This window comes from Bubalus bubalis, chromosome 5, assembly GCF_019923935.1.
Source record: "Bubalus bubalis isolate 160015118507 breed Murrah chromosome 5, NDDB_SH_1, whole genome shotgun sequence".
NCBI lineage: Eukaryota > Metazoa > Chordata > Mammalia > Artiodactyla > Bovidae > Bubalus > Bubalus bubalis.
Window position 1 is genome coordinate 50658340 of NC_059161.1, and position 27205 is coordinate 50685544.

Below are 27205 nucleotides of genomic sequence, written 5' to 3' on the forward strand. Positions count from 1 at the left end.
TAATAATGTGTACGTTTATCAAATAAAGACAATATTAGCCCCAACTTTACTGGATTCACATTTTAAGACACCTTAGTTCAGCTTAGGCAGAAAATATTTTCCCCAAGAAACCACTATGACACACATTTTTACACTGGTTTTACAGATTTAAAGATAGGAATTATCTTTAAATAAGCTTGTTAACTCTGTGCAGAAGTAAGAAAGATAAACATAGACTAAGTTTTCTGATCCACCAATTCTAAGCAAAGTTTTTCCCTTCTTGTGTTCCACTCGTTCCTACTGTGTCTCCCACCATAACATTTATCAAACTGCATAGTACACACTTGTTTGATTTAATCCACAATCCACTCCAGTAATCTTGCCTGGGTAATTCCATGGACAGAGGAGCCTGGCAGGCTACAGTCCATGGGGTTGCAAAGTGTCAGGCATGACTGAGCAACTATCACTCACTCACTAGACTTTACATTACATGCAAGCAAGTGCCATGTCTACTTAGTTTATCCTTAACATCTAGCACATTTTTATTCTTTATCCTCTACTTTATTTATCCTTAATACCTAACACACACACAAAACAGGACCCTGTCCATTGCACAAGATTAGGGGCTCAAACATTTTTTGATAAATGAATATAAAGACAATAGATTCATGGGTCTTTGGACATTTATTTTCACTTTCTAGTGATTATTTTGGAGGTAGGGATGGACAGCAGAATGAGCTTCCTGTTTTCTAAGCAGCTTTCTAGGAAGTTGAGGCTGCTGGATGGGTAAGTTAACGTAGTCTTTAAAGGTAGTATTATTATTTCTCATAACTATAGGAAGACCTTAAATCACACTGATATTTGACATTGCTTCCTTAATCATTACTGTTCTTTTCTAAATTTCATTTCCAAATGAAAACAGAACACACATTAAGTTCTCCTCTTCTCAAACCTCATACATACTTATAATCAAAGTTTGTAAGTGGAAAGAATAAGATATGGGTACTCTGGCTAGAACCTACTGTGCTATGATCATGTAATTATTTAACCCTGTTGCTTTTCTTATGGTAGAGAAACTTCTACTCCAAATTTTACTGAAGGATATCAATGGCCATTTTGAATATCTGGGATGAGTCCTTACCCATTTGTTTCTCTGGCTCTGGAGGAGTCACTCCTGGTTCAAATGTATCTTTATCACTGTTCTTCTCAGTCTGTTCAGTTAAATTAGCAATCAGTTCAGTGGAAGAGCTCACTGACTTAGAGGCTATCAAAATATCTTCAAAGTCTTCTGGTAATGGAGCATCCTGATACTCTAAGGTAGTCTGGTCTGATCTGGTGGAAGTATTGCTATTTTCTACGCTCACATCCAGTTTCTCCAAACTTTGTGAAGTTGTATCCTGTGATCTGACATCCATTTCTTGATGCTCCTCTTCAGGGCTATCCAGGGGAAAAGATGTTGTCTTATCTTTGTTCTTCAGCCATTCAGTTTCTGCTGGAGCCCCACATTTATGTAAAGATGCAGTAATAAATGTTTTTGCTTTGCTGTCATCTACAGTCTATCAAGTAAAGATTTGGAGAAAAAAAATTTTACTAGTAAAAATCAGTTAAGTCTAACTTATCCATCCCAATCACACCCACCCTTTCCATGCTCTGTTTATCTCCAAATTCTTTCTCCATCAAAATTTACTTACTCTAAATTCATTCTCCTCAGACTGATGATTAAAAGTTAATGACTGTTAATGATTCTCTAATTGGTAATAGATCAGTACTTCCAAAAGACTAAAATACAGAATAGGCAAGATGCCCAATAACCACCAATGGGTTCCTATTAACCTACAGTGAAGCTCTAAAGACATACCCTCCCAAACAGACAACAAACTAGGAACTTACTAACAGCAGCAGTACAATACAGGTTAAAAAACAAAGACATTCCAAAACAAACAAACAAAACCAACCATGGATCTTAATTCCAGTCCCATTTCTTCCATCAAGTAACTATGTGGTTATAGACAACTTAACTTGGGAAGTTAATAGTGCTTCTAGCCCTATTTCCTTCACCTGTAAATGATAGGTTTGGTTTAGCCAAGGCCCTAAAGTTTCTCTCTGAATTAATGTTTTCTGATTTTATGACTATCTGCAAGACTGTATATAAAAATCTATAGCGGTATCATTTATACTGATAGGAGCTTAATATATTATTAAGAAGTCCTTTTGTTCCAACTATTATCAAACTTACAGCAGCAGTCCATTTCGTGGTTATGCCTTCTTCCATGAACGAAATTCTAGTTTCTTTGAGTCGTAAAGGAGGACTAAGAGATCTTCCAGGTGACAGAGAGGGAGATGCTAAAGGTGTTGTTCGAAGACCAGACCTTAGGATGGATTGAGGAGTGAACTCGGCAAATCCAGAGGAAGTAACTGACATAGCCAAAGTCTTAGCTTTCTATGACACAGAGTAAATGGAATTCGCCATTAGTGTTTGTAAAAGACACTTACGTAAGAACAGACAGAGCCAAATGAGTGGCAACGGTGACTATATTCTCATCTCCAATAAAAACATTAATAAGTATTATTATAGATTACTGGAAAGAAAACATAAAATTCTATTCAGAGCTTTCTATTTATAAGGCTACAAAACATAAAATTGCATCCATAATCATTCTAAACCTTGATTATTCCTAGGTTTAAGTTCAACTTAAAAAATAAAGTGCTGATATAAGATAAATTATTTAACTATTGCTTAGAAAACTTTAGTAGGTGAAAGAGATGGTACTGTGTGAAGAACAGATTCTAGTTTAATTATAGCAAGCTAATCTAAATTAATAAGACTGACTTTAAGAATGTTTTAGAAAAAATATAATTCCATTACATGAATTCAATAGTAACTGACTTACTTATGAGAATTCTTATGGTTTACTACAATGATTACAAATAATCAGATGAACTAGTTAGCAAAAACAATTTCCTCACTTAACCTCTCCTCTAAAGGACTCGTAAACAAATTACTGGATCCTATTAGATTATTAAATTCCATTAGATCCATTTTAAGATTATATTGATTTTTTTCCTAGATTCTTTTTGGTAGCAAGTACAAAATTACTCCCTCATTTAATTTCATTTGAACTTAACAGCAGATTATATAAAATATGAGTGTTTTTCTATAGAAGAAAAAAGTTAGAAATACTATACTGGATATTAAATATTAGGAACTTAATCTTAGCAACCACCTTTTCAATTTCTTTTAATAACTATTTTAGGAATAGCATTTATTGAAGTATTTTTTATCCAGTTTGAAAAGTAAGAATTTCTTGGCTTCACTTTAAATGCTGGATATCCAGAAACAATTAAGGAAAAAATAAATAAGTTCTGGGACTCAATCCAGAATACCGGACAAGAAACTTGCAGAGAACATATGTGAAGATGGCTTTCCAACAGGAAGGTAAAAATCCACTGTTACCAGTCATCACAAGTTTAGCTGTGGTTTCTCTGCTAGTAATTTATCAGAAAGGGTGAAGGAAAAAGCAATTTCCTACTGATAGTAGGAAAGAGTAACACTTTATAATTTTACTGAAGGAGCTAGAATTTTAATATAAAACTTAAAAAAATGTTAAGAATGAGAAAGTATTTGATGAAATAGCAAAATGGTATCAGAAAAAAAAAAACACACACACACAACAAGAACATGAAAGCATTTTTCAAAGAAAAAAGGCTAATTTATAATACAGTAAGCATTTTGGAAACATATCCACAGAAAAAGGGAAAATAAAGGCTTAAACCCCCTATTACCCAGAGATGTCGATTATAAATAGTTTTATTTCTCTCTGCTACTTGTAAGGAACTTCCTAGCTTCACTATGAATACTAGATGCTAGATATGTAATATAATACTTACCTTAACAACAAGAGGAGTTTCAAGTAAATGTAATTCTGAAGCCCTGGAGGCATTCTGACGTGATCCTTTTAATTGTGAACTTACTGGCAATGAACTAGATGCCACGGACCAAGGAGACCTTGTGGGGCTTTGCTGAATCAACTCCAAACACTGAGAGGGCTGGGGGACAGGATGAACAACCAAATCCAGCAGTCTGTAATCACAGTATACATATAAATAGAAAAATCCTGGTAACATATTTGAGTTATACTGAAGAAACAAAAAGAATCAGTATCCCATTTAATTATGCAAACTTCTATATTCACTGGTAAATATGATAACCATATGAAAATATAAACTCAGACAAGTATATTACTGTCTGTAATGCCACCCTTAGTTTCAAAAATCAGAATTAATAAATTCAGTAGTGAAAAAAGAGAATTATGAAACCTAGATAGCAATTTGATCATGCTTCCACTGCTGCTGTTGCTGCTAAGTCGCTTTAGCCATGTCCAACTCTCTGCGACCCCATAGACGGCAGCCCACCAGGCTCCTCTGTCCCTGAGATTCTCCAGGCAAGAATACTGGAGTGGGTTGCCATTTCCTTCTCCAATGGAAAAGTGAAAGTGAAGTCGCTCAGTCGTGTCCGACTCTTCGTGACCCCATGGACTGTAGCCTACCAGGCTCCTCCATCCATGGGATTTTCCAGGCAAGTGTACCGGAGTGGGTTGCCATTTCCTTCTCCGATCATGTTCCCCACCCCCTCAAAAAGAGTTATAGCCCTCCTCCCTCCCTTAACCAATATTTACTGAGCCCCTCTACGTGCCAAGCATTTATTTTCAAATGAAGACAAACTGTTAATGATTCAAGCACTCAAGAAAACAATGTAACGCTTCCCTAGCAAGCCATTCACTGCAATTCACTTTCATCAACCTAGAAATTCCTTTCACCTACATGAAATTTACATAATGAATACTGGTTTATTTACCTTTATGGTTCTGATCACTACACTTAGCAACCAAAGGAAATGTTAATTTTTTCAAATTAATGAGGTTAGTAGCAAAAGAGAATCCTAGGACTATACTCAATGGTTTTTTTTTTCTACAGTGTCCTGGACATTCTTATCATATCAGATGATAGAAATGATCTCATTGGTGACTTGTATTAAGTATGCATAGTCCAAACAGCTTAAAAACCTAATTTACAAATAAATAAACTTGAAGGTGAAATTTTCAGATTACAATTTTTGTGGACCATTTATAAACATACAGTCACTCCTTTCCCAATTTCCTTATAGTTTATTTTATGGCTACATTCCTAGCAACAAAAACACTACCCCAAGATGCCTATGTGATTCAGCTGAGAATAACCAGAAAATTAACTTTGGTGCCCAGAAATAATAATTTCTTGCTGCTATGCCTTCTTTGCCATTCTATCCTTTAAGTTCAAGATTTTTGCTGCAAAAGATGGCAGACCAACAGAAATCATAGGTGCTTCAAAACAACTTATTATGTGGTGGGAAAATATTTACAGGAAGTATTTTCTTCCTCTAAATACAGCATCTTTGCATTTGTTATTCTGTACTAAGCACAACTCTGAGATTTCTACCAAACCAAGAATATTCAGTCAGATTGCTAGACATTTCTTTCTCTGTTGTCTTCTGATTCTTCTTTCCTTCTCTACTTCATTTGCATTCAAAGTATATATTTGTAAACTTTTGCTCACTTTTTTATTGAGCTATCCCAAATAGGTATTTTGTTAAATGCCTTGCATTGGGCTTAAATTTATGTTTAAGGTGTCTATTTAGGAAAGATTATTTCTCAAAAGCAAGGTCTGTGCAACAAGTGGTATCCTACTGAGTAAAAGCAAAATTCTTATACTAACAAGACTTGATGTGTTTAAGTACATTTAAAAAAAATATCAAGAAAAAATTTTTGATTGTTTTCTGAAGAAAGTGTTAAATATCACATTAGGTCTTATATTTCCTCAACAACTTTTTGACCATGATCCAAGTAGGTGATGCATTTTAGATTATACACATATACAAAACATGAATTACATAAAACAGCATTTAGCCTTACTATATTCAGTGCCCATGGATACTATACACATATACAAAACATGAATTACATAAAACGGCATTTAGCCTTACTATATTCAGTGCCCATTGATACTATCTATGCTAAGCCACAATCCATTAAATTTTACTTACACTAACGCACACCCAATTTGAAAAATATAGAAGCAAGAAGTGGAATGATTTTTATAAAAGGTAAATATTCACAACTCAATCAGCTCTATTCCATATGCATTAACACTGGTTTTAAAGGATTCTCATAATAGTCCTTAGGCCATTAGTAGGCCTGAACACTTATTCTCTCTCCCTTCTTGAATTGCAGACCTATTCAATGGTAAAGCAGCTGCCTACAATGAGGGAGACCAGGCTTCAATCCCTGGGTTGGGAAGATCTCCTGGAGAAAGGAAATGGAAACCCACTCCAGTACTCTTGCCTGGAAAATCCCATGGATGGAGGAGTCTGGTGGGCTACAGTCCCATGGGGTCGCAAAAAGTCGGACACGACTGAGCGACTTCACTTTCACTTTCAAGTACAAAGGAACTGAGAAAAAGTGATTTGTGGGAAAAAAACCAAAACTATTGGTAAAAATACCATGTCAGTGATAATGACTTCTATTTGAAGCAACCTTCTCACCATCTCCTCATGGTAATAAAGGAAAAGAACCTCAATTTAATAAAATCTAACCCAAAAAAGGGAAAATCCTTTCATGATTTGAAAAGATGTCCATTATATACACTACAAATGGGTTGAGCCCAATTGTTTTTAAGTTATTAATTTATTCTGAGTACCTTTATTCTTAGTATCAAAACTATTTCAACAAAATTATGTCATTTTGTCACGGATAAATTGTAAAATGTCAAAAATTTTCAACAATTATGGTCATATTATTAAAGAGAAAGAATCATTACATTAAGAGATACTTTTTGTACTCTGCTATTGATGATTATGAACACTTCTCCACTCTCCAATGCCTTAAATAAAATAAACCACCACAGTTCTATCTTGGATACAAAATTTCAATTTAACTATTTACTTTTCTAATAACCACAGGTTTAAGAAATAAAAGTATTATTGTACTAAAGCCACTTAAGACATTTTAGTAGGCTCAGTTAAACAGGAGCAAGTTTTTAGAAGCCAACCAAGATCAGCTGGGATTTACAAAAAATAACCTTCATTCATGGGTCTGAATCAGAGAGATTAAAGAAAACAAATTAATAATTTATTTTGCTTATGATTTTAATACAACAAAGTTTGCTTTTTTTTAAGCAGTCTGAAATCATTAGGCAAAATTCTAAGTAGATTATCAGCTGATGTAAAATTCCTTAAAATTACTATAAAACTGCCCAAATTATTTTTTTTAAAGGAAGCATTAAAAACTCATTCAATAATTTAAAACAGTATTTATGAAGACTTCAAAGATAATTTTAAAATTATAGTGTAATTATTAAGTATCATCTCACACTGGTCAGAGTGACTATCATCAAGAAGTCTTCAAATAATAAAAGCTAAAGAGGGTATGGAGAACAGAGAACCCTCTTAACACTGCTGGTGGGAATATCAATTGGTATAGTCACCATGGAAAACAGAATGGAGCTTCATTAAAAAATATATAATGGACATATATATAATATACATATATATAATGGAATTAGTCAAAAAAAAGAATGAAATATTGCCATTTGTAAGCAACATGGATCAACCTAGAGAATACCATTACTAAGTAAAGTAAGTGAAATTAAGACAAATATCGTATCAGTGTAATTCTTGTCTAATACTGTCTTTTAGAAGTGATTAAATAAATTCTTACCTAGAAATTCTTTGTGATGCCTTTGTAATTGGTGTCCCAACAAATGCCTCAGGCAGCTCTGGATCTGGGAGAGAATATGCTACAGGAGAGGGTTCTTCTACTTTAGGACTACAGAGAAAATAAAAATTTAACTTTTGATTATGTATCACAAAGAAGACTAAATTATCAATACAAACACTGTAAGAAGGTGAGGTTAGATGGGAGGGGGGCTATCTTTTTTTTACCATGTATATTCTGCTTATTTACAAATAACAATGAACATAACTGGTTTCAAATTTAAGAACAAAGAATGTTCTTCTTGCAAGAAAAGTAGACAACACAAAACATTTTTCCTACATACACTAATAAGCTCTAAGGCTGGATTGTTTATGAATGCAGCTGATAACCCAGGGAAGATTAGCAAGTGGCATGAGTGTAAAAGGTGTAAGAAAAACATACCTATTGTAGACAGAGATGCTATTTTCGGGTTCATTACTTGCCCAGACCTCTCCAATTTTAGATAACACATTATTGATGAAAGTAGATCTTGTTAACACAGTCCCAGTTACAGCCTGCTTTGGAACTGCTGATAATGGTTTTGGTCTAGAAACTGTGAAACAAAAAAGGTAGTATTTAATTTCATCTCTAACACCAGGATTTTAAAGTAGACAAACAAATACGGCAAAGTGATTGGAGAAAACAAAACATGAGTAGTTCAAATTATATTTGGTTTAGCAATATATGTGCAGAAATTTAACAATTTTGGCTTTTAGGAGACAGTGAAATAATTTTTCTACATGTTTTCTAAAAGTCAGCAGTCTTCAAATGAAATCAAAAGAGTTCTGTCACTCTGTACTAAATAAACTAGAAAGTTTACAAGTTCCAAGGAAGCTTTCGATTTCTTGGGGTAGAACCACCAATAAACAAACAAACAAAACCACAAAGCATCACTGTGATGAATCAAAGCAAAATTGAGCTAAACAGAAGATAACAAAGGTTTCAGAAGATAATCATTCAATATCTTTTCTAGTGCAATATTTTAGGACATTTTTCAATGAAATCTTACCTTCTCGAAAAACTGATGACGCTGACAGATGGTAAGGCTTTGCTCGCTCAATGGCTAATTTTCGCTGGACTCTAGGAAGAATTTTCCCATATTGGTCTATTATAGAATTTCGAGTCACTGATCTCTCTCGCAAACGAGGATCACGATCATTCTATAGAACATAACATAACTGGTAAAAATTTAATCTTCAAAAATGTTAGCTGCTATGTCGATTATTTACTATTAAAATATAATTATGAATACACAAGAACACCTTCCACCTTTCTACATACCCATTCTTCCAAACCAAAGACATCATACACACAACCTAACTGCTTCATCAATTCTTACCCATCGATAAATTCCAAGTCTCTCCTTCCCAGCCTTGATTATTTACAACTAATAAAAGCAATGATTTTCATTTACTAAGCAACATGTTCCATCACACACATGTCTGTGCATCCTCACAAAAGATACTGTCCTTTTACAATTAAGGAAACCAAGGTTCAGAGTGTGTCCAAGCACACAGAGCCAATGAACAATTAGTCCAACCCCTAAAGTCCATGCTTTTTGCACTATTTATTTCCTACTGTTGTCCTCTACCAGTTGCTATTTTTCCTGAGTGAGTAAAGTAGTTAGTCTGGCAAGACTGTGGGCAGATACCTAAACAGAAATAGCACATATAAAAGAACTGGATAAGTAACCACACCCTGTTTGTCAATTCTGCTTCAGAAAGTGAGGATTTTCAACATTCAAGATTATACAAAGCTCTTATATAATGAAGTCATCTGTTTTCCCTATTCTCTTGTCCCCCCATAGTAAAACAAGTTCAACTGTACCATAAGATTAATCTTCAGAGTCTGGTTCAGCTTCAAGGCAGGAATATAATTGGCACGCTGCAAATGGTGAACTAAAAGGAATTCATGATTCTGAACACTCGCACTGGACTGTAAAAATCTCACCAAACACTCCTAGAAAGAACAAAATAGATTTGTAAGCTATTAACTTATCCTGAATTTCCAGATATAAGTTTACACTGACAAATCATTACCTGCTCAGTGTCTGTGAATGGTAGCTTCAGTAAATCCTCCATTAAGCCCATCTCCTGACAGACTTCATATGTATGTTTGAGCAGCTCCTCTATATTCAACCTATTAGAATGTTGTCGCAGTAAAGTCCAGGCCTCCACCATGCACCTGAAATCAATATTTATCAAAGTTTAGTTTTAGAAAAGCTATTTGAAATGTTCAAAACAAGACATCCACCTGAAGAATCCCAAAGATACTTTGTGCATGCATCTTAGTCGTGTCTGACTCTTTGCGACCAACATGGACTGTAGCCTGCAAGGCTCCTCCGTCCATGGAATTTCCAAGGCAAGAACATTGGAGTGAGCAGCCACTTTCTCCTCCAGGGGATCTTCCTGACCCAAGGATCAAACTCCTATCTCCTGCACTGGCAGGTGGATTCTTTACCAATGAGCCATCTGGGAAGCCCCAAAAGATACTATGTACATATTATTTAAAAGTACTTTAAAATTTTATTGAATATTAATCACTGTGAAGTAGTAAAGAAAATAAGGCATCTTTAAATACTTGATCATAAAATGTTGACTATTCCATGTAATTTATCGAATATTCCACCGAAAATAAAAAACAGAATTGTTGCATGGACAGAGAATGGTTTTGAGTGTATGAGTTGTCTGCTCTCATGATCATGTGGGTTAATGCGAGCAGCAACTCACTGTCGATGCCCAGCGTCGTTAAGAGAAAATCGCACTGCATATAGTTAGCTTAGGAAAAGACCAAAACTCAAACTATGGCTACTACTTCATATATGCATACTGCTTTGCACCATTTTAAAGTTGAAAAAATTATAAGTTGAAGCACTGTTAAGTCAGGGGCCATCTGAACCCAAGAGTTCAAGAAGACAAAAATCTAATGTGATCTGGACAGAACTCACAGAAATATTCAAGTGAGGTTCTTAAGAAAGTGACACTGAGCATGAGAACAGTAGAAAAGAAAATGAGCAAAGATCTAGAGACACAAACAGCATACTGTGTTTATGGGAAAGTAGAGGACTTAGCTTAGCAAATCTTCTTAGTAAGATTCTGGCTTATCTACAGCAAGATCTGATTGGAGAACTTAGGTCAAATCAGACAGTTTTAGAAATAAGTGGGGCTGCTGAAACATCCTTCTGTGAGCAATAGGTCATTAAATGAAGCTATGTGTCTCATGATACACTGACAAGTAAAAATAGGCTTAAAACAACATGAATAATAAGATTTTCTAAAAATTAACCAATAAACAAAGCCTATAAGTCTTTATGTATTTATATAAACAAAAAAATGTCTTGAAAGACACATACTAAGATTAACAATGATTAGTCTCACATGTAGAATTTTTGGAAGGGCTGATAAGTGTCAAGGCAGAAGCAGGAGTAGAATAAAAAATGGCAAGTAGATAGGAATAATTTTCTAAAAAAAAGTCATCATTCCTAATTTTAAGTGAATAGGTAATTTTGATTTTAATAGTTCAGTGGCTAAGACTCTGTGTTTCCTGTGCAAGAGGCCCAGGTTCCATTCCTGGTAAGGGAAGTAGATCCCACATGCCACAACTAAGACCAGGCACAGCACCCCCTACCAAAGGCTTTAACTATAGTTTTTATTGAAATAATTACAAAAATTGAAATAACGACTTGTAAATAAATAACTGACATGCATAAAAAACACAGAATACATGAACCAAGTTACAGCAATTAGTATTCATAATGAAAATGCATCTGAGGAAATTTTAGCAGCACTGTCCCAGACTTTCTGTAGATACAAAGTTTCTTGGGGAAGCAAATCCCACTGCTGGCAGTTCAGGACCCTAAAATTTTTATTGTTTGACTAGAATAGTGCAAATAAGTAAAACATTTAGGTGTATCACCTAAGAATCTGCATCTGAAATTGCCTTGCACTCCTTCTTCTACCAGGACAGGGATAACAGTGTGGTTGTTATAACCTGAGTATTTAAGAGAAATAGTTTTTTTCCCCTAAATCAGAAATCTGGGAGTGTTAAAAATAAGCACACCATTTCTACAGAAAGAAAAATAGATAGTGAAGATGAATGAACATCTAATCATTAATTTTAATATAAAGAAATAGATGAAGTGGGTATAATAAAATCTTGTATCTGTTAAATCTGATGTAGGATGGGTATACGTAATTTTCATAGTACTACAGTACTATTCTACTTTTGTGTATTCTGTAATCTTCTTACAAAATGCTTGAACCAAAATAAATTTCAGCTGCATCAAAAATTTAAATGATAAAACAAAAATCACAAAGTAGTAACAGAAACAGTGAGAGGATTAAATAATATTGAAATAGAAGAGACAAAGAATCATAAAACACTGGCAATTCTAACTTTATAAAATAGCTCTTCATGAAAAGATGCATTCTATATTATAGTGAGACTAATCAGATTAATATTACCATTTTCACCAATCAACTGGATAAATGCCTAACTAAAGGGTATAACACAAAGTGAGACATACATGGAAGGCAATATGCCTTATCAAAATTAAAATTGCAAATATCCTTTTACCCAGTTGGAGAAGGAAATGGCAACCCACTCCAGTATTCCTGCCTGGAGAATTCCCTGGATGGAGGAGCCTGGTGGGCTACAGTCCATTGGGTCACAAAGAGTCCGACATGACTGAGTGACAAACGCTTACACTTTTCACCCAGAAATTCTACTCCCAGGACTTTACAAAATAAATCTGCACTTGTGTAAAATGGGTGGATACTCATACACAGCAGTGTTTGAAATGCCATAAGATTAAAACCACCCAAATGTTCACTAAGCAAAGGCAGTTAAACAAATACTGGTACATCCACATAATGAACTATCAGGCAATGATTAAAATAAGGAAGCTCTTTATGTACTATCAGGAAATGAATTCCAAACTAAATTACTTTTAAAAATATACTGCAGATGGATGACAGCATGTATTTTTTAAAAGGGGGGAGGGAGAGCAATGACGTACATGTGCATTTGCTCAGAATGTCCCAGAATGTCTTAGGAAAGATACACTAGTACTGTGAGGAAGCTTAGGAGGCTGGGAATTTACTGTGTATCCTTTTGTAATTTTAGAAAAAAACACGTAAATATCTTATTATTCAAAAAACAAAAAGAACTGTATTCTTGCCCCTCTTCTCCCAGCCTATATACACATAGGCTTCCCTGGTGACTCAGATGGTAAAGAATCCACCTAGAATGCGGGAGACCTAGGTTCAATCCCTGGATTGGGAAGATCACCTGGAGAACCGAACACACACCCACTCCAGTATTCTGGCCTGGAGAATTCCATGCACAGAGAAGCCTGACAGGCTATAGTCCATGGGGTTGCACATATATAAAATATTATATATATGCTATATATGTGTGTGTGTGTGTATATATATATATAAACCGCACACACATACATATACTTATTTCGCTGCAGTAGGTCTTAGTTAAAGCACACAGGATCTTCATTGTGTCATGAGAGATCCTCACAGCTCAGATTCTCTAGTTGCTGCCCAAGGGGTTAGTTGCTTTGATGCATGTGGGATCTTTACTCCCCTTCCAAGGATCAAACCCATGTCCCCTGCACTACAAGGCAGATTTTTTAACCACTGGACCATCAGAGAAGTCCCTGGATATGTTTCAAGTTTTCCACTTTAAAGTATGATATCCACGCCCAGTGAGCAGATACACGAGGTAAGAGTAAGATTAATTTATTTATGATTTATCAAAAACTAATCTAATAACAGTAAGCATACCTGAAAGCAAAAGACAAATGATAGTATATTTTTCTCAGTTTCTCCCACAGCAGAAGGCATAGTTACCTCCAACTTCAAGAAATTGATGCTCCATTTTGGGCCAATACTTAAACATAAATTTTAAAATAAGTAACTCTCATATACCCATTACTCTCCTGCTCCTCATGGCAGGAAGGCACGATGCCAATAAAAGCAGTAAGAAAATCACTTCAATTGATGAAAGGCTAAAACTAGCAGGCTAACAGTAAAGTTAAGAAATGTATGTTTTGATATTTGGCAAAACTAATACAATTATGTAAAGTTTAAAAATAAAATTGAAGAACCAAAAAAAAAAAAAAAAAAAGAAATGTATGGGGGTTCTTGGCAACACAGTAAGAAGACAGCCTTAGAAACACTCCTGTGACAGGCTCTAAAAATGACAGATCAAATATGAACAGTCTTTTGAAATGAATCATAGAGATCACAATGAAAAAAAAATTCAGAAATGTAAACAAGCAACTATTGATTTCCAGTGATTAGTGTAAAAGTTAAAATATTAGGAAAAGATGAATCATAAATAACAGAAAGTTGTTGTAGCTATGTTAACAATTACTCATGATGAAGGTTATTCTACAATAAGAGGTTAAAGTCATTAAAAAATAACAATTTAAAACTTTTATGTACCTAATACTGTATTCAAAATACAAAAAGTTAGCAGTATTACAAGGAATAGACACATACATATTAGAGGAGGCAACATGCAAACGTTTCATTCTTATTCATTTTTTTAAAGTTTATTTTCTGGTTGCACTGCAAGGCATGCAGGATCTTTGTTTCCCAACCAGGGATCGAAGCTCACTCCCTGTCCTGGAAGTGAGGAATCTTAACCACTAAACCACCAAGAAGTCCAGCAAACCTTCCTTCAGTCAGTTCAGTTCAGTCGCTCAGTCACGTCTGACTTTTTGCGACACCATGGACAGCAACACACCAGGCTTCCCTGTCCATCAACAACTCCCAGAGCTTGCTCAAACTCACGTCCATTGAGCAAGTAATGCCATCTAACCATCTCATCCTCTGTCGTCCACTTCTCCTGCCTTCAATCATTCCCAGCATCAAGGTCTTTTACAATGAGTCAGTTCTTTCCATTAGGTGGCCAAAGTACTGGAGTTTCAGTTTCAGCATCAGTCCTTCCAAAGAGTATTCAGAAGTGATTTCCTTTTAGAATAAACTGGTTGGATCTCCTTGCAGTCCAAGGGACTCTCAAGAGTCTTCTCCAACACCACAGTTCAAAAGCATCAATTCTTTGGCGCTCAGCCTTCTTTATAGTCCAACACTCACATTCATACATGAATACTGGAAAAACCATAGCTTTGACTAGACAGACCTTTGTCAGCAAAGTAATGTCTCTGCTTTTTAATATGCTGTCTGGGTTGGTGATAACTTTTCTTCCAAGGAGCAAGGGTCTTTTTATTTCATGGCTCCAGTCACCATCTGTAGTGACTTTGGAGCCCAAGAAAATAAAGTCTGTCACTGTTTCCATTGTTTCCCCATCTATTTGCCATGAAGTGATGGGACTGGATGCCATGATCTTAGTTTTCTGAAATGTTGAGCTTTAAGCCAACTTTTTCACTCTCCTCTTTCACTTTCATCAAGAGGCTTTTAGTTCTCCTTCACTTTGTGACATAAGGGTGGTGTCATCTGCATATCTGAGGTTATTGATATTTCTTCCAGCAATCTTGATTCCAGCTTGTGCTTCTTCCAGCCCAGTGTTTCTCATGATGTACTCTGCATATAAGTTAAATAAGCAGGATGACAATATACAGCCTTGACGTACTCCTTTTCCTATTTGGAACCAGTCTGTTGTTCCATGCCCACTTCTAACTGTTGCTTCCTGACCTGCATACAGGTTTCTCAAGAGGCAGGTCAGGTGGTCTGGTATTCCCATCTCTTGAAGAATTTTCCACAGTTTATTGTGACCCACACAGTCAAAGGGTTTGGCATAGTCAATAAAGCAGAGACAGATGTTTTTCTGGAACTCTCTTGTTTTTTCGATGATCCAGAGGATGCTGGCAATTTGATCTCTGAATCCTCTGCCTTTTCGAAAACCACCTTGAACATCTGGTTCATGGTTTACATATTGATGAGCCTGGCTTGGAGAATTTTGAGCATTACTTTACTAGCGTGTGAGATGAGTGCAATTTTGCAGTAGTTTGAGCCTTCTTTGGCATGGCCTTTCTTTGGGATTGGAATGAAAACTGACCTTTTCCAGTCCTGTGGCCACTGCTGAGTTTTCTAAATTTGCTGGCATATTGAGTAAAGGACTTTCACAGCATCATCTTCCAGGATTTGAAATAGCTCAACTGAAATTCTATCACCTCCACTAGCTTTGTTTATAGTGATGCTTCCTAAGGCCCACTTGACTTCACATTCCAGGATGTCTGGCTCTAGGTCAGTGATCACACCATCGTGATCATCTGGGTCGTGAAGATCTTTTTTGTACAGTTCTTCTGTATATTCTTGTCACCTCTTCTTAATATCTTCTGCCTATGTTAGGTCCATACCATTTCTGTCCTTTATCAAGCCCATCTTTGCATGAAATGTTCCCTTGGTATCTCTAATTTTCTTGAAGAGATCTCTGTCTTTCCCATTCTGTTGTTTTCCTCTATTTCTTTGCATTGTTCACTGAGGAAAGGAAGGCTTTCTTATCTCTCCTTGCTATTCTTTGGAACTCTGCATTCAAATGGGTATATCTTTCCTTTTCTCCCTTTGCTTTTTCACTTCTCTTCTTTTCACAGCTATTTGTAAGGCCTCCTCAGACAGCCATTCTGCTTTTTTGCATTTCTTTTTCTTGGGGATGGTCTTGTTCCCTGTCTCCTGTACAATGTCACAAACCTCCGTCCATAGTTCACCAGGCACTCTGTCTATCAGATCTAGTCCCTTAAATCTATTTCTCACTTCCACTGTATAATCATAAGGGATTTGATTTAGGTCATACCTGAATGGTCTAGTGGTTCTCCCCCCTTTCTTCAATTTAAGTCTGAATTTGGCAATAAAGATTTCATGATCTGAGCCACAGGCAGCTCCTGGTCTTGTTTTTGCTGACTATATAGAGCTTCTCCATCTTTGGCTGCAAAGAATATAATCAATCTGATTTTGGTGTTGGCCATCTGATCCATGTGTAGATCACATTATGGAGTCACAATGCAATTAAGAGAGAAAAGAATTTTTTTTAACCGTATTTGTACATTAAAGCTTCTAAATAATTAATAGGGAAAGAAAAAAATCATAATGAAAATTAAAAATACTTAGGAAAAAAAATAACCATAAAAATTGTGGGATGATCCAAAGTAATATACAGAACATTCAGATTTACATTTTTATGTTAGTAAAGATAAAAGGTTGAAAATGAGAAACCAACTTGAGTTAAAAAGCACAGCAGAATGAAACCCACAGAAAGTGGAAAGAATAAAGATAATGATTACACCTATACAAAAAGGTTTTCCAGCTCTATTGTACTTCTATTTTACTAAGACTGAGTACGTAATGTTTAAGAGCTAAAAATCTAAAACTGTTACTTTGAGGCTATCGTGTACTGTGCATCATGATTACTTTTAGGTAAATCTATTTGCCGTAACTGTGATGGTATGTCCATAAAGTAAGCTCATGTAACTGAAAAGCTACCAGCATACAGGTTTCACAGAAAGAGAAAGATGATCTTAATAAAGAAGAGGTGGTAGAGGAAACAGGCAGGCATTAGGCTGAAAAGTTAAATAAATGATGCAATGATGATTAACTCAAGAAGGTTCAATCTACCACCCTTTACTGGGCTTCCCTGGTGGCTCAGACCATAAAGAATCCCCCTGCAATGTGGGAGACCTAGGTTCAATCCCTGGGTTGGGAAGATCCCCTGGAGAAGGGAACGGCTACCCACTCCAGTACTCCTGCCTGGAGAATTCCACAGACAGAGGAGCCTGCCAAGCTACAGTCCATGGGGTCGCAAAGAGTCAGACATAACTGAGCAACTTTTACTTTCACCACCATTTACTAATGATTTACTACTTGCAACTGTAATAGTGCTTATGCCATTTAACTAACCTCAAAATGTTGCAAAGCAGTCATTATTAACCCAGGAGGAAACCTGGGCTCAGAAAGGATAATTTAACTGCTTCTGATCATATTTCAGAATGTAGCAGAATTCAGGTATAAATTCAGATCTATCTGAGTCCAAAGACTGTCAACTGTTACAATCAGTAACTATTCCAATATTGTCATTTTAAAATGTAGATTAATTAACATAAATTCACACAACAGCTAGAAAACCAAACAACACCTCAGTAATTATTTTAAACATTTACTGAATTTGAAAACATGTTATCTCACAAATGGCATTCTGAGTGGCCCTTTGTTTTAACTTATGCACTTACTGTAAAGGACACTTAATGATGCTATGTTTTTGGAGACTAGATAACCAAGGCTTTACTGTACTTGAGAAATACAGTTTTGAAATTACATTATATAAAGGTTGCATTATTGTAAACATTATCAAGTACTAGAACTCTTTAACCCATTTATTAAACATTTATGTTCTTTAGCTTCTTTAACTTTTTGTTCTTATATTTATTCTTGATTTATTCAGCTGAGCCAAATACTTTTACTAACCAAAATTATTTCAACAAGTACTTTAGCAGTTCATTACTTTTGAGGACATTGTAAGTTTCAATGTCTAACAAGTCTATTACTAAATTGCAGATCTGTCTGAAATGTAAAGATCCAATCCTCTCTCCTCAAAGCTGTAATGTATGGTTCATAAATGACAATTTGAGGTGAGTAAAGTGGCCAATTTTTAAATATATAAAGAAAATATAAAATGACTCAACCAATAAGACTCAACAAAAAACCAGTATGAATTAAATAAAAATAGTCACAATCTAAGAAATTCCAGTCCCAAAAAAGTTTCCCAACTATTTAGGTATTAAGAAAACCCAATAACCAGACCACTGTATTTCCAATCATGCCACTTAATTGTCAGTTAGTATATACATGACAAATATAATTATTATAGCAACTGAGTATTGCTATAATGCAACAACAAAATTAAAGAACTGCAACACCCAAGCAATCAAGACTAACAAAAATATCAGAGTACCATCACTGGAATATACCGTCAAAGAATATAATTTATCAACTTAGCATAACTTCATTCTTTCTCTATTTCTGGCTGCTTCTTGGTATAAGCAAACCTCAACTCTCCAAGGAGAAAACTGTCAACATTGCCAGGTAGAAACCAACATAATTTTTAAACCTCAGTCTGATTTCCCCTTTTACTCATTACTTCTTTTATTCATCTTATTCTAGGTAAAAGGTGCTTTACATTCTTCTCAATGATGAAAGATGAAGAACATAAGAATATTGTGCAATGCAACCAAGTCGAAATATATTGTTCTATTTCATCAGTTCCATTTTATTAATACATGGCCAAGAGTTCGATTGTACTTGCAAAACAGGTACTTACCTATTAAAAAGCAAAACAGTGAGGTGAAGGATAACATCTCTACCACTGGACACTGTTGGCTTCATTGTCTGAATGTATCTGAGGGCTTGTCTGTGCTCACCCTGACTCATGAAGGCTTCAATAATCTTTGAATGTTGCCATGACACAGGTTTTGCAGTAGCCGGGTGAAACAGAAGATCCAAACCGCTCTGCAAAAATGACAATGAAAACTGGTAAATTAAATACAATGCTTTGCACTTTTAAAAAAAAAAAAAAAAAAAGGCAATATACTAAACCTATGCAAATTAAAATAAAACCCGTTTAAATATATCTGAAAATATCTACTTTACTGTATATTTTATTTTAAATAAAAGCCTTATCAAAAGCCTCATACTTTGGAGATCTTGTCAAGTGAGTATATAAAATCTTTCCATCACCAATTTCATACATCAATGTCAAATTCTGGCTTCTCTGGTTCACCCAACACACCAAATATGTCTGTAACATAAAAATGACTATATTTGCACTACTGGTAATTGTTTGTATGTTTCTTTAGACAATAAGACTCTTGGGGTTCTAAACTATTTTATCGTTGTATATTCTTGTTGCCGGAAATGGTGCTTGGTGAAGGTACTGATTAAACTGAATCCTTAAAATACCTCCGGAAGTAGACTGTGTCATATCTTTAATATTAAATGTATTTTTCCTAAAATTCTAATAGTTTACAAAAGTTTAACATTCTAAATGAACTATACAGACTTACCTCATAGTCATTATGATCTATCAGCCAAAATCCTTGAATAAGTTTAACCTGGCCCCAAGAAATGGCAAAGGCAGTTGGAAATGATTCAATTGAAGTATCCGTTTTGTTTGGAAAGGAATACATAATATCAAGTAGCAAATAAATAGTCTTTAAAAAAAGAGGATTAAGGACAATAAAAAGAAAAACTCCTACATATATATCTGCAATAGGTAACAATAGAAAATATGAGAAAAAAGGCTTAAGACAGTTTTATTAAATGTCGGTACAGCCAACCCCACAACCAACTTCATTCATTCTGTATTAAGTACCACCACAAAGGCACTTTGTCCCCTGGAGGCAGAAATGGCAACCCACTCCAGTATTCTTGCCTAGAGAATCCCACAGACAGAGGAGCCTGGTGGGCTACAGTTCATAGGGTCACACGTGACCGAAGCGACTTAGCACACACGCACCACAAGGAGATGAACTAAAGCATACTTTCTTCACCGAAGTTAGCAGATTAACAAATTTAAGAAACAAAGCCATAGATGAAATTCCAGTTATCCAACAAACCTTGGCAGTTTAAACAAATACATTATTTATTTTATAAATTATGAATAAAACTATGCATTTTGACTAAGAAATAGACTTTAGTACAGAAATCTTACTTAAAAGACCACAAGGCCTACCTAGGTAATTTAAGCTAATGCATTAATTAATGCATTCCCATCCAGCACATAAAATCTCATGGAGAATGACCACATGCTAGCAATGTTCTAGAGCTGTCTTTAACTTCAGGAATGTCTTGGACACATTTGAGTCTGATGAAAGCCAAGAACTGTAATCTCTAGAAAAATAAACATAAACATTTTGCATAGTTTCAAGGTTAACGAAAGACCATCTGAATCCAACCAACAGGTCCTGGATTAAGAATCTTTCCTTTAAAACAAATTCAAATGTGAAATTGAGATTGGATTAGATGCATAAGGGTCCTACTACTCTGACATTGTATGATTTTGGTAATATGTGAATTACTTGATAAAATTTTAAAGGATACAACAGAATGCTTGCTTGCTTCAGTAATGTTGTCTAGTAGGTATATGTCAAGTAACGCCTATTAAAAAAAAATTTAGTGCATTTTACATATTCATTCATTTATGTTCCTTGTTTTTCCCAAGCCCATGCCAGGTATGAAAAAACCAATTAAGCATTCCTCCCTCTCCCAGCCCAGCTTTTGAGACTAAATGATATTGTGTTACCGCAAACCTACATGTAGACTTGTAGGAGGATATTTTCCTGTGCCTCCTTCGTCCCGTTTCCACAACTTCTCTACTCGATCTCCTAACTGAGAAACCATTCCATCAATCATTAAGCAATCAGGGTTCCACTTCCCTCTGCAATAAGAGCAATATTAAGGATATTGAGCATTAGTGCTAATTATTATTATCAAAACAACCAGCAGCCAACTCTTAAAAGTAACGATCTCAACTATCAAAGGCAGAAGAAATTTGAGGACAGGATCCCATCATAAGAAATCTGGACACCAAATAAAGTTAGTCAGATAAACCCTGAAGAAGCCTCAAGTTTGGTTATTAGCCAAGTCAGTTAGTGAAGGTCAGGTTCCAGGGGAGAAAGTGGTCTAGTCAGCAAAATGCTGTTTACTTTTTACCACCTTGAGCAAGTTACCAAAGAGCATGATATCTCCGTATAGATAAAGTAAATACTGTAGTTCAAAGTCAAAAAGTTTTACTTTCAGTTTTATCACCTGGACTAGTTTTTAAACCTCATTGCTAATTGCTAAGTCACTTCAGTCGTGTCCGGCTCTGTGCGACCCCATAGACGGCAGACCACCAGGCTCCCCCATCCCTGGGATTCTCCAGGCAAGAACACTGGAGTGGGTTCCCTCCTAATATTTATTATTGAGCACATACAGGTGATAAGCAGATACTGACCTCGTCTGTTTCCTCATCTAATATTAATAACAACAACAGCAGTTACTACTTATTGGATGAAATTTTCTTGAATAAGGCATTGAAAGAAAGATATTTTATTTCATCGTTATATTTACTTTATATTGACTTTCTAATTTGTGATAAATAGGATTAGAAAGTTTATCCAATCTGCTCAAGGACATACACTTAGGAAATAACAGATCTAGAAATTTTAAATACACCTTATAATTTTCCCAAGTCCATGCTCACTATCCTAGATTAGTTATTAGTTATTCTAATCTAATCCTTGATTAGATTCTGGATCCTCTAACTATGCACAACTTTGTACAGGTTTCCAAGTGATTCAGACAACAAACCTGGAATCAAGGTTTGGGAATAATTGCTCTAAATATTATAATCCACTCCACAATTCTGTCATTCCAACTTGAGGAAGAAGGCTATTTATAATTCCAAGGTAGAGTCAGGCTGTAAAACATTACTCTTTTTTTCTTTTATTACTTTTATATGTTTATTTCAAAGGACCCAACCACATAAGTATTTAAGGGGAAGGGGGAGTTCATATTTAAAGAAAAGAGAGAAAAAGGCAACAAAGAAAAAAGTGGATAAAGTGCTGAAATGCAAATGTTAATGCAAAGAATGTAAAGTAACTAACATGATATATTTTCAGCTTTAGTAACAGTTGTTTCAAGTCGTCTTCTGAATAAGAATTCTCAGGAAAAATGTATACTTAAATTATAGAATCTCCTCCAATAAATCAATCATGTGGTAAATAGATTTAGGAAATAATAAATAGCTGTATTCAAATTCTAAAATAAAGATGTAAACAGTAGGTCAAGGCAAACACTACAACTAAAATAGTAACACTGGGGACAAATTCATATACTTTACTGAGATTTCCGCCCCTTTAATCTTTTTTTTATAACATAATGAATTCTATTCTGAGAAAGCTTTGATTTCTTATACAAGTAACTTCTAAAATGGTTTTTGAAGGCTCTGGATGTACTATACCTTGATGAACGCTCACACTTCTGTCGACGGCTGGTGTAGTAATTCTGAATTACGGGGTAGTTGTAGCATAACCTTGACAACTGCACAGCATCATCTAGATGTTTCATAAGAGTTGGAAGAAAAGCTAGTAATATTTCCAAAACACTCCCCATAAACTTAAGGTTACATAATTGATATTTTACTACAATTTTATGATATTCTTTAAATTGCAGGCTTCTTAAAGTAATAAAAGAACACTTTATTAACAGACACATAAATGAGAAAACTGAGTGTCTCAAGAAAGTCTTGTAACAACAGGATGCCAGTTAAAGACCCTGGAAAAACTATTTCAGAAAATTATTTTACTCCCTTAGGCACAAATGATAATCTAAAAGTAAGCAAATTCACTATGTGTTCAAGTAAAAATCTAAGAGAATTATGAAAGAATAAGATCAACAGTAATTATGCACAGTGGCAGATACACTTCTAAGTCTGTGAATCCTGGAAATACAAGAAGTTGGAGGCTTTTGTTCTACACAAATGTAGTAAAAGTCAAATTCTCTAATTCCTGGTATTAGCATGAATTATTAGATAAAACGGGGTAAGTAATTGATGGCAAAAAGTATTGGTTAATAACCATATTAAAAGAACCTTGAAGAGAAAAAGATGGACAAATTAGATTTTAAACTCATACTTCTATGGATCTAAATTATAGCTGGTGATATCACTGAATCCATCTTCAGAAACCATGTTTTGTCAAAATTTTTTTTTTAACCCAACAAACATGCGTGCAACACCTGCATATCAGGCATGGGGTGAAGCACTGAAGGCACAAAGAGAATACAAGAAAAGAAGGTAAGAATAAAAGAAAAGACAAGAGAGTGGTAGAAGGAAGGAAACCCCAACAATAGAACAACAAAATTATAAAGATTTAAGAATGTTTCATTAATATTTATAGATTAAGGAAATATTTTACCTAAGCCCTCTGGTAAAAGGCCAGAATGAGAGAACCAAAGAACCACTTGTGCATACTGACAGATGAGCTGGGTAACCATATACTTATTGCTTAAATCTGTAAGACCTGTAAAGAGTTGAAATCAGTTGTTTAGTTTTCAATTTATCAACCACAAATGAAAAATCAAGACACTCTATAGTTTTCAAAAACAGTAACTACTTGGTGATTTTTATATGCATGTATTTTTAAACAAATTTAGCTTGAACAAATAATCTCCAAAATGCTAAACTAACTCACTGACTAAAATAGACATTTTAAGTAAATATGCTTCCATATTAGCTACACTCCCATTTAGCTATTTTCAATAATCAGATTTATACATTAAAACAAACTAGTACAGTATCATTAATACAGGCTGTTCAAACCAGGCCTTTATATGAAACTGGCTATTTTGTTTCAATGGAAAACCAGAGGAGAAAAATTATGAAGACCAACTCTATGCACAAAAACTTAAATATAATTTAAAAATCTGAAGTTCTACCACTAATACACTGCCTTAACAATCTTTAAATCCCCAATTTCCCAACCTTATTTAATCATGAACTCATGGTTCATCTAATAACATTTGTAGCTTTTCATTTGAAAAAAAAAAAAAAAAAAATCTAGCATTTGAGAAATAATGGCCTCTTTGCCCAATAATCCATCTAATGCATAGGAAATGTATTCCGTCCGGAGGTCAAGAAGCAAAAGTCAATGAAACATTCATTTACATAAGACAGGAGCACACCTCTCTCAGTGATGTCGTGGGCCTCAGCTGCAAAACAGCTTAAGACTGTACTAAGATTGCTAAGAAGTAAATGGCACTGCTGGAGAGACTGTATAGTTTGTGGGTCGATGAAACGACATGAACCATCAAATAACGGTGTACCTTCCAAGAAAAAAAGACAAGATTAGTTTTGACACACTAAATCTTGACTTAATTAAAATAATAAATGCAAAATATCCCAAATTCCTTTAATCACAGAATTATTCTATACATTGTGAGATTTAAAAAGACAAGCTTCAAATGACAAACATCCTCAAGGAATATAGAAAGGACAGCTACAAATTCTATCTTTAAAAAATGCAGAATGAGGTGAGCACAGACAAAAGTGATATAGATTCAACTTCAGATTCACTAGAAATCAGTACTATGTTGCTGTGTGATTATTATTTTATAAGAACTCTTTCTTCCACCTCTAGTCTTTGGAAAAGTGAGACAATGAAATTAAGATTCAGAGACTTAATACAATATAACTGCATGCTTGCTATAATGTAGACTTGGCTGTCCTCTCATTTCAAGCTTAAGGCTGAGTTCACAAATGCATTTTTGGACACAACTTAGCGACTAAACAACAACAAAAACGCTATACAGAACCCTATATCCTCCTATCAAATTTTGTAGGTTTAAAAAATCCTCTGCTAAGAAAAACTTTTTTAAAAGTCCAATTTGTTCACTCATCAAGACATAACAGTAATAACAAATGCACATATACTTCTAAATAAACTTAAAATGTACTTTCATGCACAAGGCAATCATATATTACCTTCAATATTATTTTTGCACTAGTTGGACATAATGGGTTTTAATATTCACAGCATATTTTAAAACTCAAGGTGTACAATAGACTAATAAATAACCTGATATGACTAATGACATGTTAGTAGAAGACAAGAGGTGATTTGAGTTTTTGCCCTACTATTCCGCTTCTTTACACTCCTAAGTATTTTAAATAGAAAATGAATAAAGCTCAGAGGTTAACTGGCATATTCTCTTTATTCTATCATCAGCATATCTTATAAATTAAATGCCTAAGATTAAAAGATATGATATAATTCTGAAACTTGCTACTGGAAACATGCCTAACATGTTGCCAATCTAAACAATCTGCTACAAAATCTTGATCAAAAAAATAATTTTTTCACTCTAATATAAAATGAAATAGTTTCTTTCTGGGACTTTTTCAAAGAGTTTGTAACTTCAAAATAATTAAAAATTTATTGTTATGTACTCAAAACATAAACCAAGATTATTTTTTTATATATATAATACTTACATAGTCTGTCAAATTCCTCTTTTGTGAAAACCACTTTATTCCATGTCCATTCAAGAACAAAGCGTAAATTAGCAGCAGAATTTGGTTGTTCTTATTTGTAAATATGGAAGGGAAAAATGAAGAATGGTTACTAATTACAAAAAAAAAAAAATAGAAACTTTTCAGTGAAGAAACCTGACAAAAACCACCCTAAACAAGTGAGCGATGTTAACATCAATATTGATGGAGACAGACTGGCTGCATCTGTGCTCAGGATATCACATGAGGGAGCACATCCATTTACGTGATGCTGCTATGAAAAACGTAAAATCTAAATCTAATCATGACGAAATATCAACAAACACAACCTGAGAGGCAGGCTACAAAATAATAGGCCCATATTCTTTAAAAATGTCAATTTCTTCAAAGACAAATGCTTAAGATTTACACAATATTATGAGCGAGTAAAACAACATGAAAACTAAATATAAAATATATTCTGGACGGGATTCTGAATTCCCTCTCCCTAAAAATGTTACAAAGGACATTATTGGGGCAATTAGTGCTATTCCAATAGAATCTACAGATTAGGTAATAGCATGTATCAATATTAATTTTCCTGATTTTTCTAACTCCAAAGTGTTTTGTTAAGTGAATATCCTTGTTCTTAGAAGGAAACATATTGAAATATTTTGAAAGAAGCATGATGCCTTCAACTTATCAAATGGTCAGAATAAAAACAACACGTGTGTGTGAAATGTTTGTTTGCAAAGAGAGTAAAACATACAACTTGAATGGCAGAGAATTTTTCTGAGTGAAAAAGAGTCAACCCTAAAAGGTTACATACTGTCGGATTCCATTTATGAACACTTTTGAAATGACAAAATTATAGAAATAGACAATAAATGAATGGGTGCTGGGCATTAGGAATGGGGTGGGGGCTATCGGTAGTAAGCATGGCTATCAAAGAGTAAGAAGAGAAGTCCTGTATGTGATATAATACTAGAGACATGCCACATCTTATCATTCATGGGGGATAAGGGTACACTGTAAATGTCTTACAATTGCATGTGAACACAATTATCTCAAAATAAAGTTAACTTACCACCCCCCACAGTAAATTGATAATTTTTAAACTACAAAGCATTTTTTAATTGTTAAAAATCATAATCTTACCTTCTGTTATCCATCTTTTGATACACCCTGTCAAAAGTCCCAGAGAACTTGTCTGGATTGCTGCTGACAATATAGCTTCTAACTGTTCTTCCTAAACCATGTTTTAAAAAAAGAAAAGAAAGGATATGTGATCAGAGACAGAGGTATCAAGTTCTAGCTCACAACCCAAAATTTTAAAGGATTAAAAATCATTATGATTCCCCAGGATGGCTATCCACAAAAAAACAACAAGCACTGGTGATGGTGTAGAAACTCCTCATACACTGCTGCTGCTAAGTCACTTCAGT

General features: G+C 34.7%; 1 protein-coding gene across 4 annotated transcripts in view; it reads right to left on the minus strand.

Annotated features, from left to right (window-relative positions):
* AHCTF1 (AT-hook containing transcription factor 1) overlaps positions 1-27205 on the minus strand; it is a 94067-nt gene that overhangs the window by 19415 nt on the left and 47447 nt on the right. For all 4 annotated transcript variants that reach the window (XM_006062425.4, XM_044943084.2, XM_044943083.2 and 1 more), the window contains exons 13-29: positions 26919-27009; positions 25764-25853; positions 24455-24595; positions 23689-23793; positions 22734-22827; positions 21044-21167; positions 20831-20887; positions 19795-19941; positions 19053-19240; positions 9806-9950; positions 9594-9725; positions 8776-8926; positions 8169-8319; positions 7731-7838; positions 3868-4060; positions 2216-2419; positions 1121-1535 (exon numbers count right to left, since the gene is read on the minus strand). In XM_006062425.4, coding sequence (XP_006062487.4) covers positions 1121-1535; positions 2216-2419; positions 3868-4060; positions 7731-7838; positions 8169-8319; positions 8776-8926; positions 9594-9725; positions 9806-9950; positions 19053-19240; positions 19795-19941; positions 20831-20887; positions 21044-21167; positions 22734-22827; positions 23689-23793; positions 24455-24595; positions 25764-25853; positions 26919-27009 — 2536 coding nt within the window. The remainder of the gene's footprint in view (positions 1-1120; positions 1536-2215; positions 2420-3867; positions 4061-7730; positions 7839-8168; positions 8320-8775; positions 8927-9593; positions 9726-9805; positions 9951-19052; positions 19241-19794; positions 19942-20830; positions 20888-21043; positions 21168-22733; positions 22828-23688; positions 23794-24454; positions 24596-25763; positions 25854-26918; positions 27010-27205) is intronic.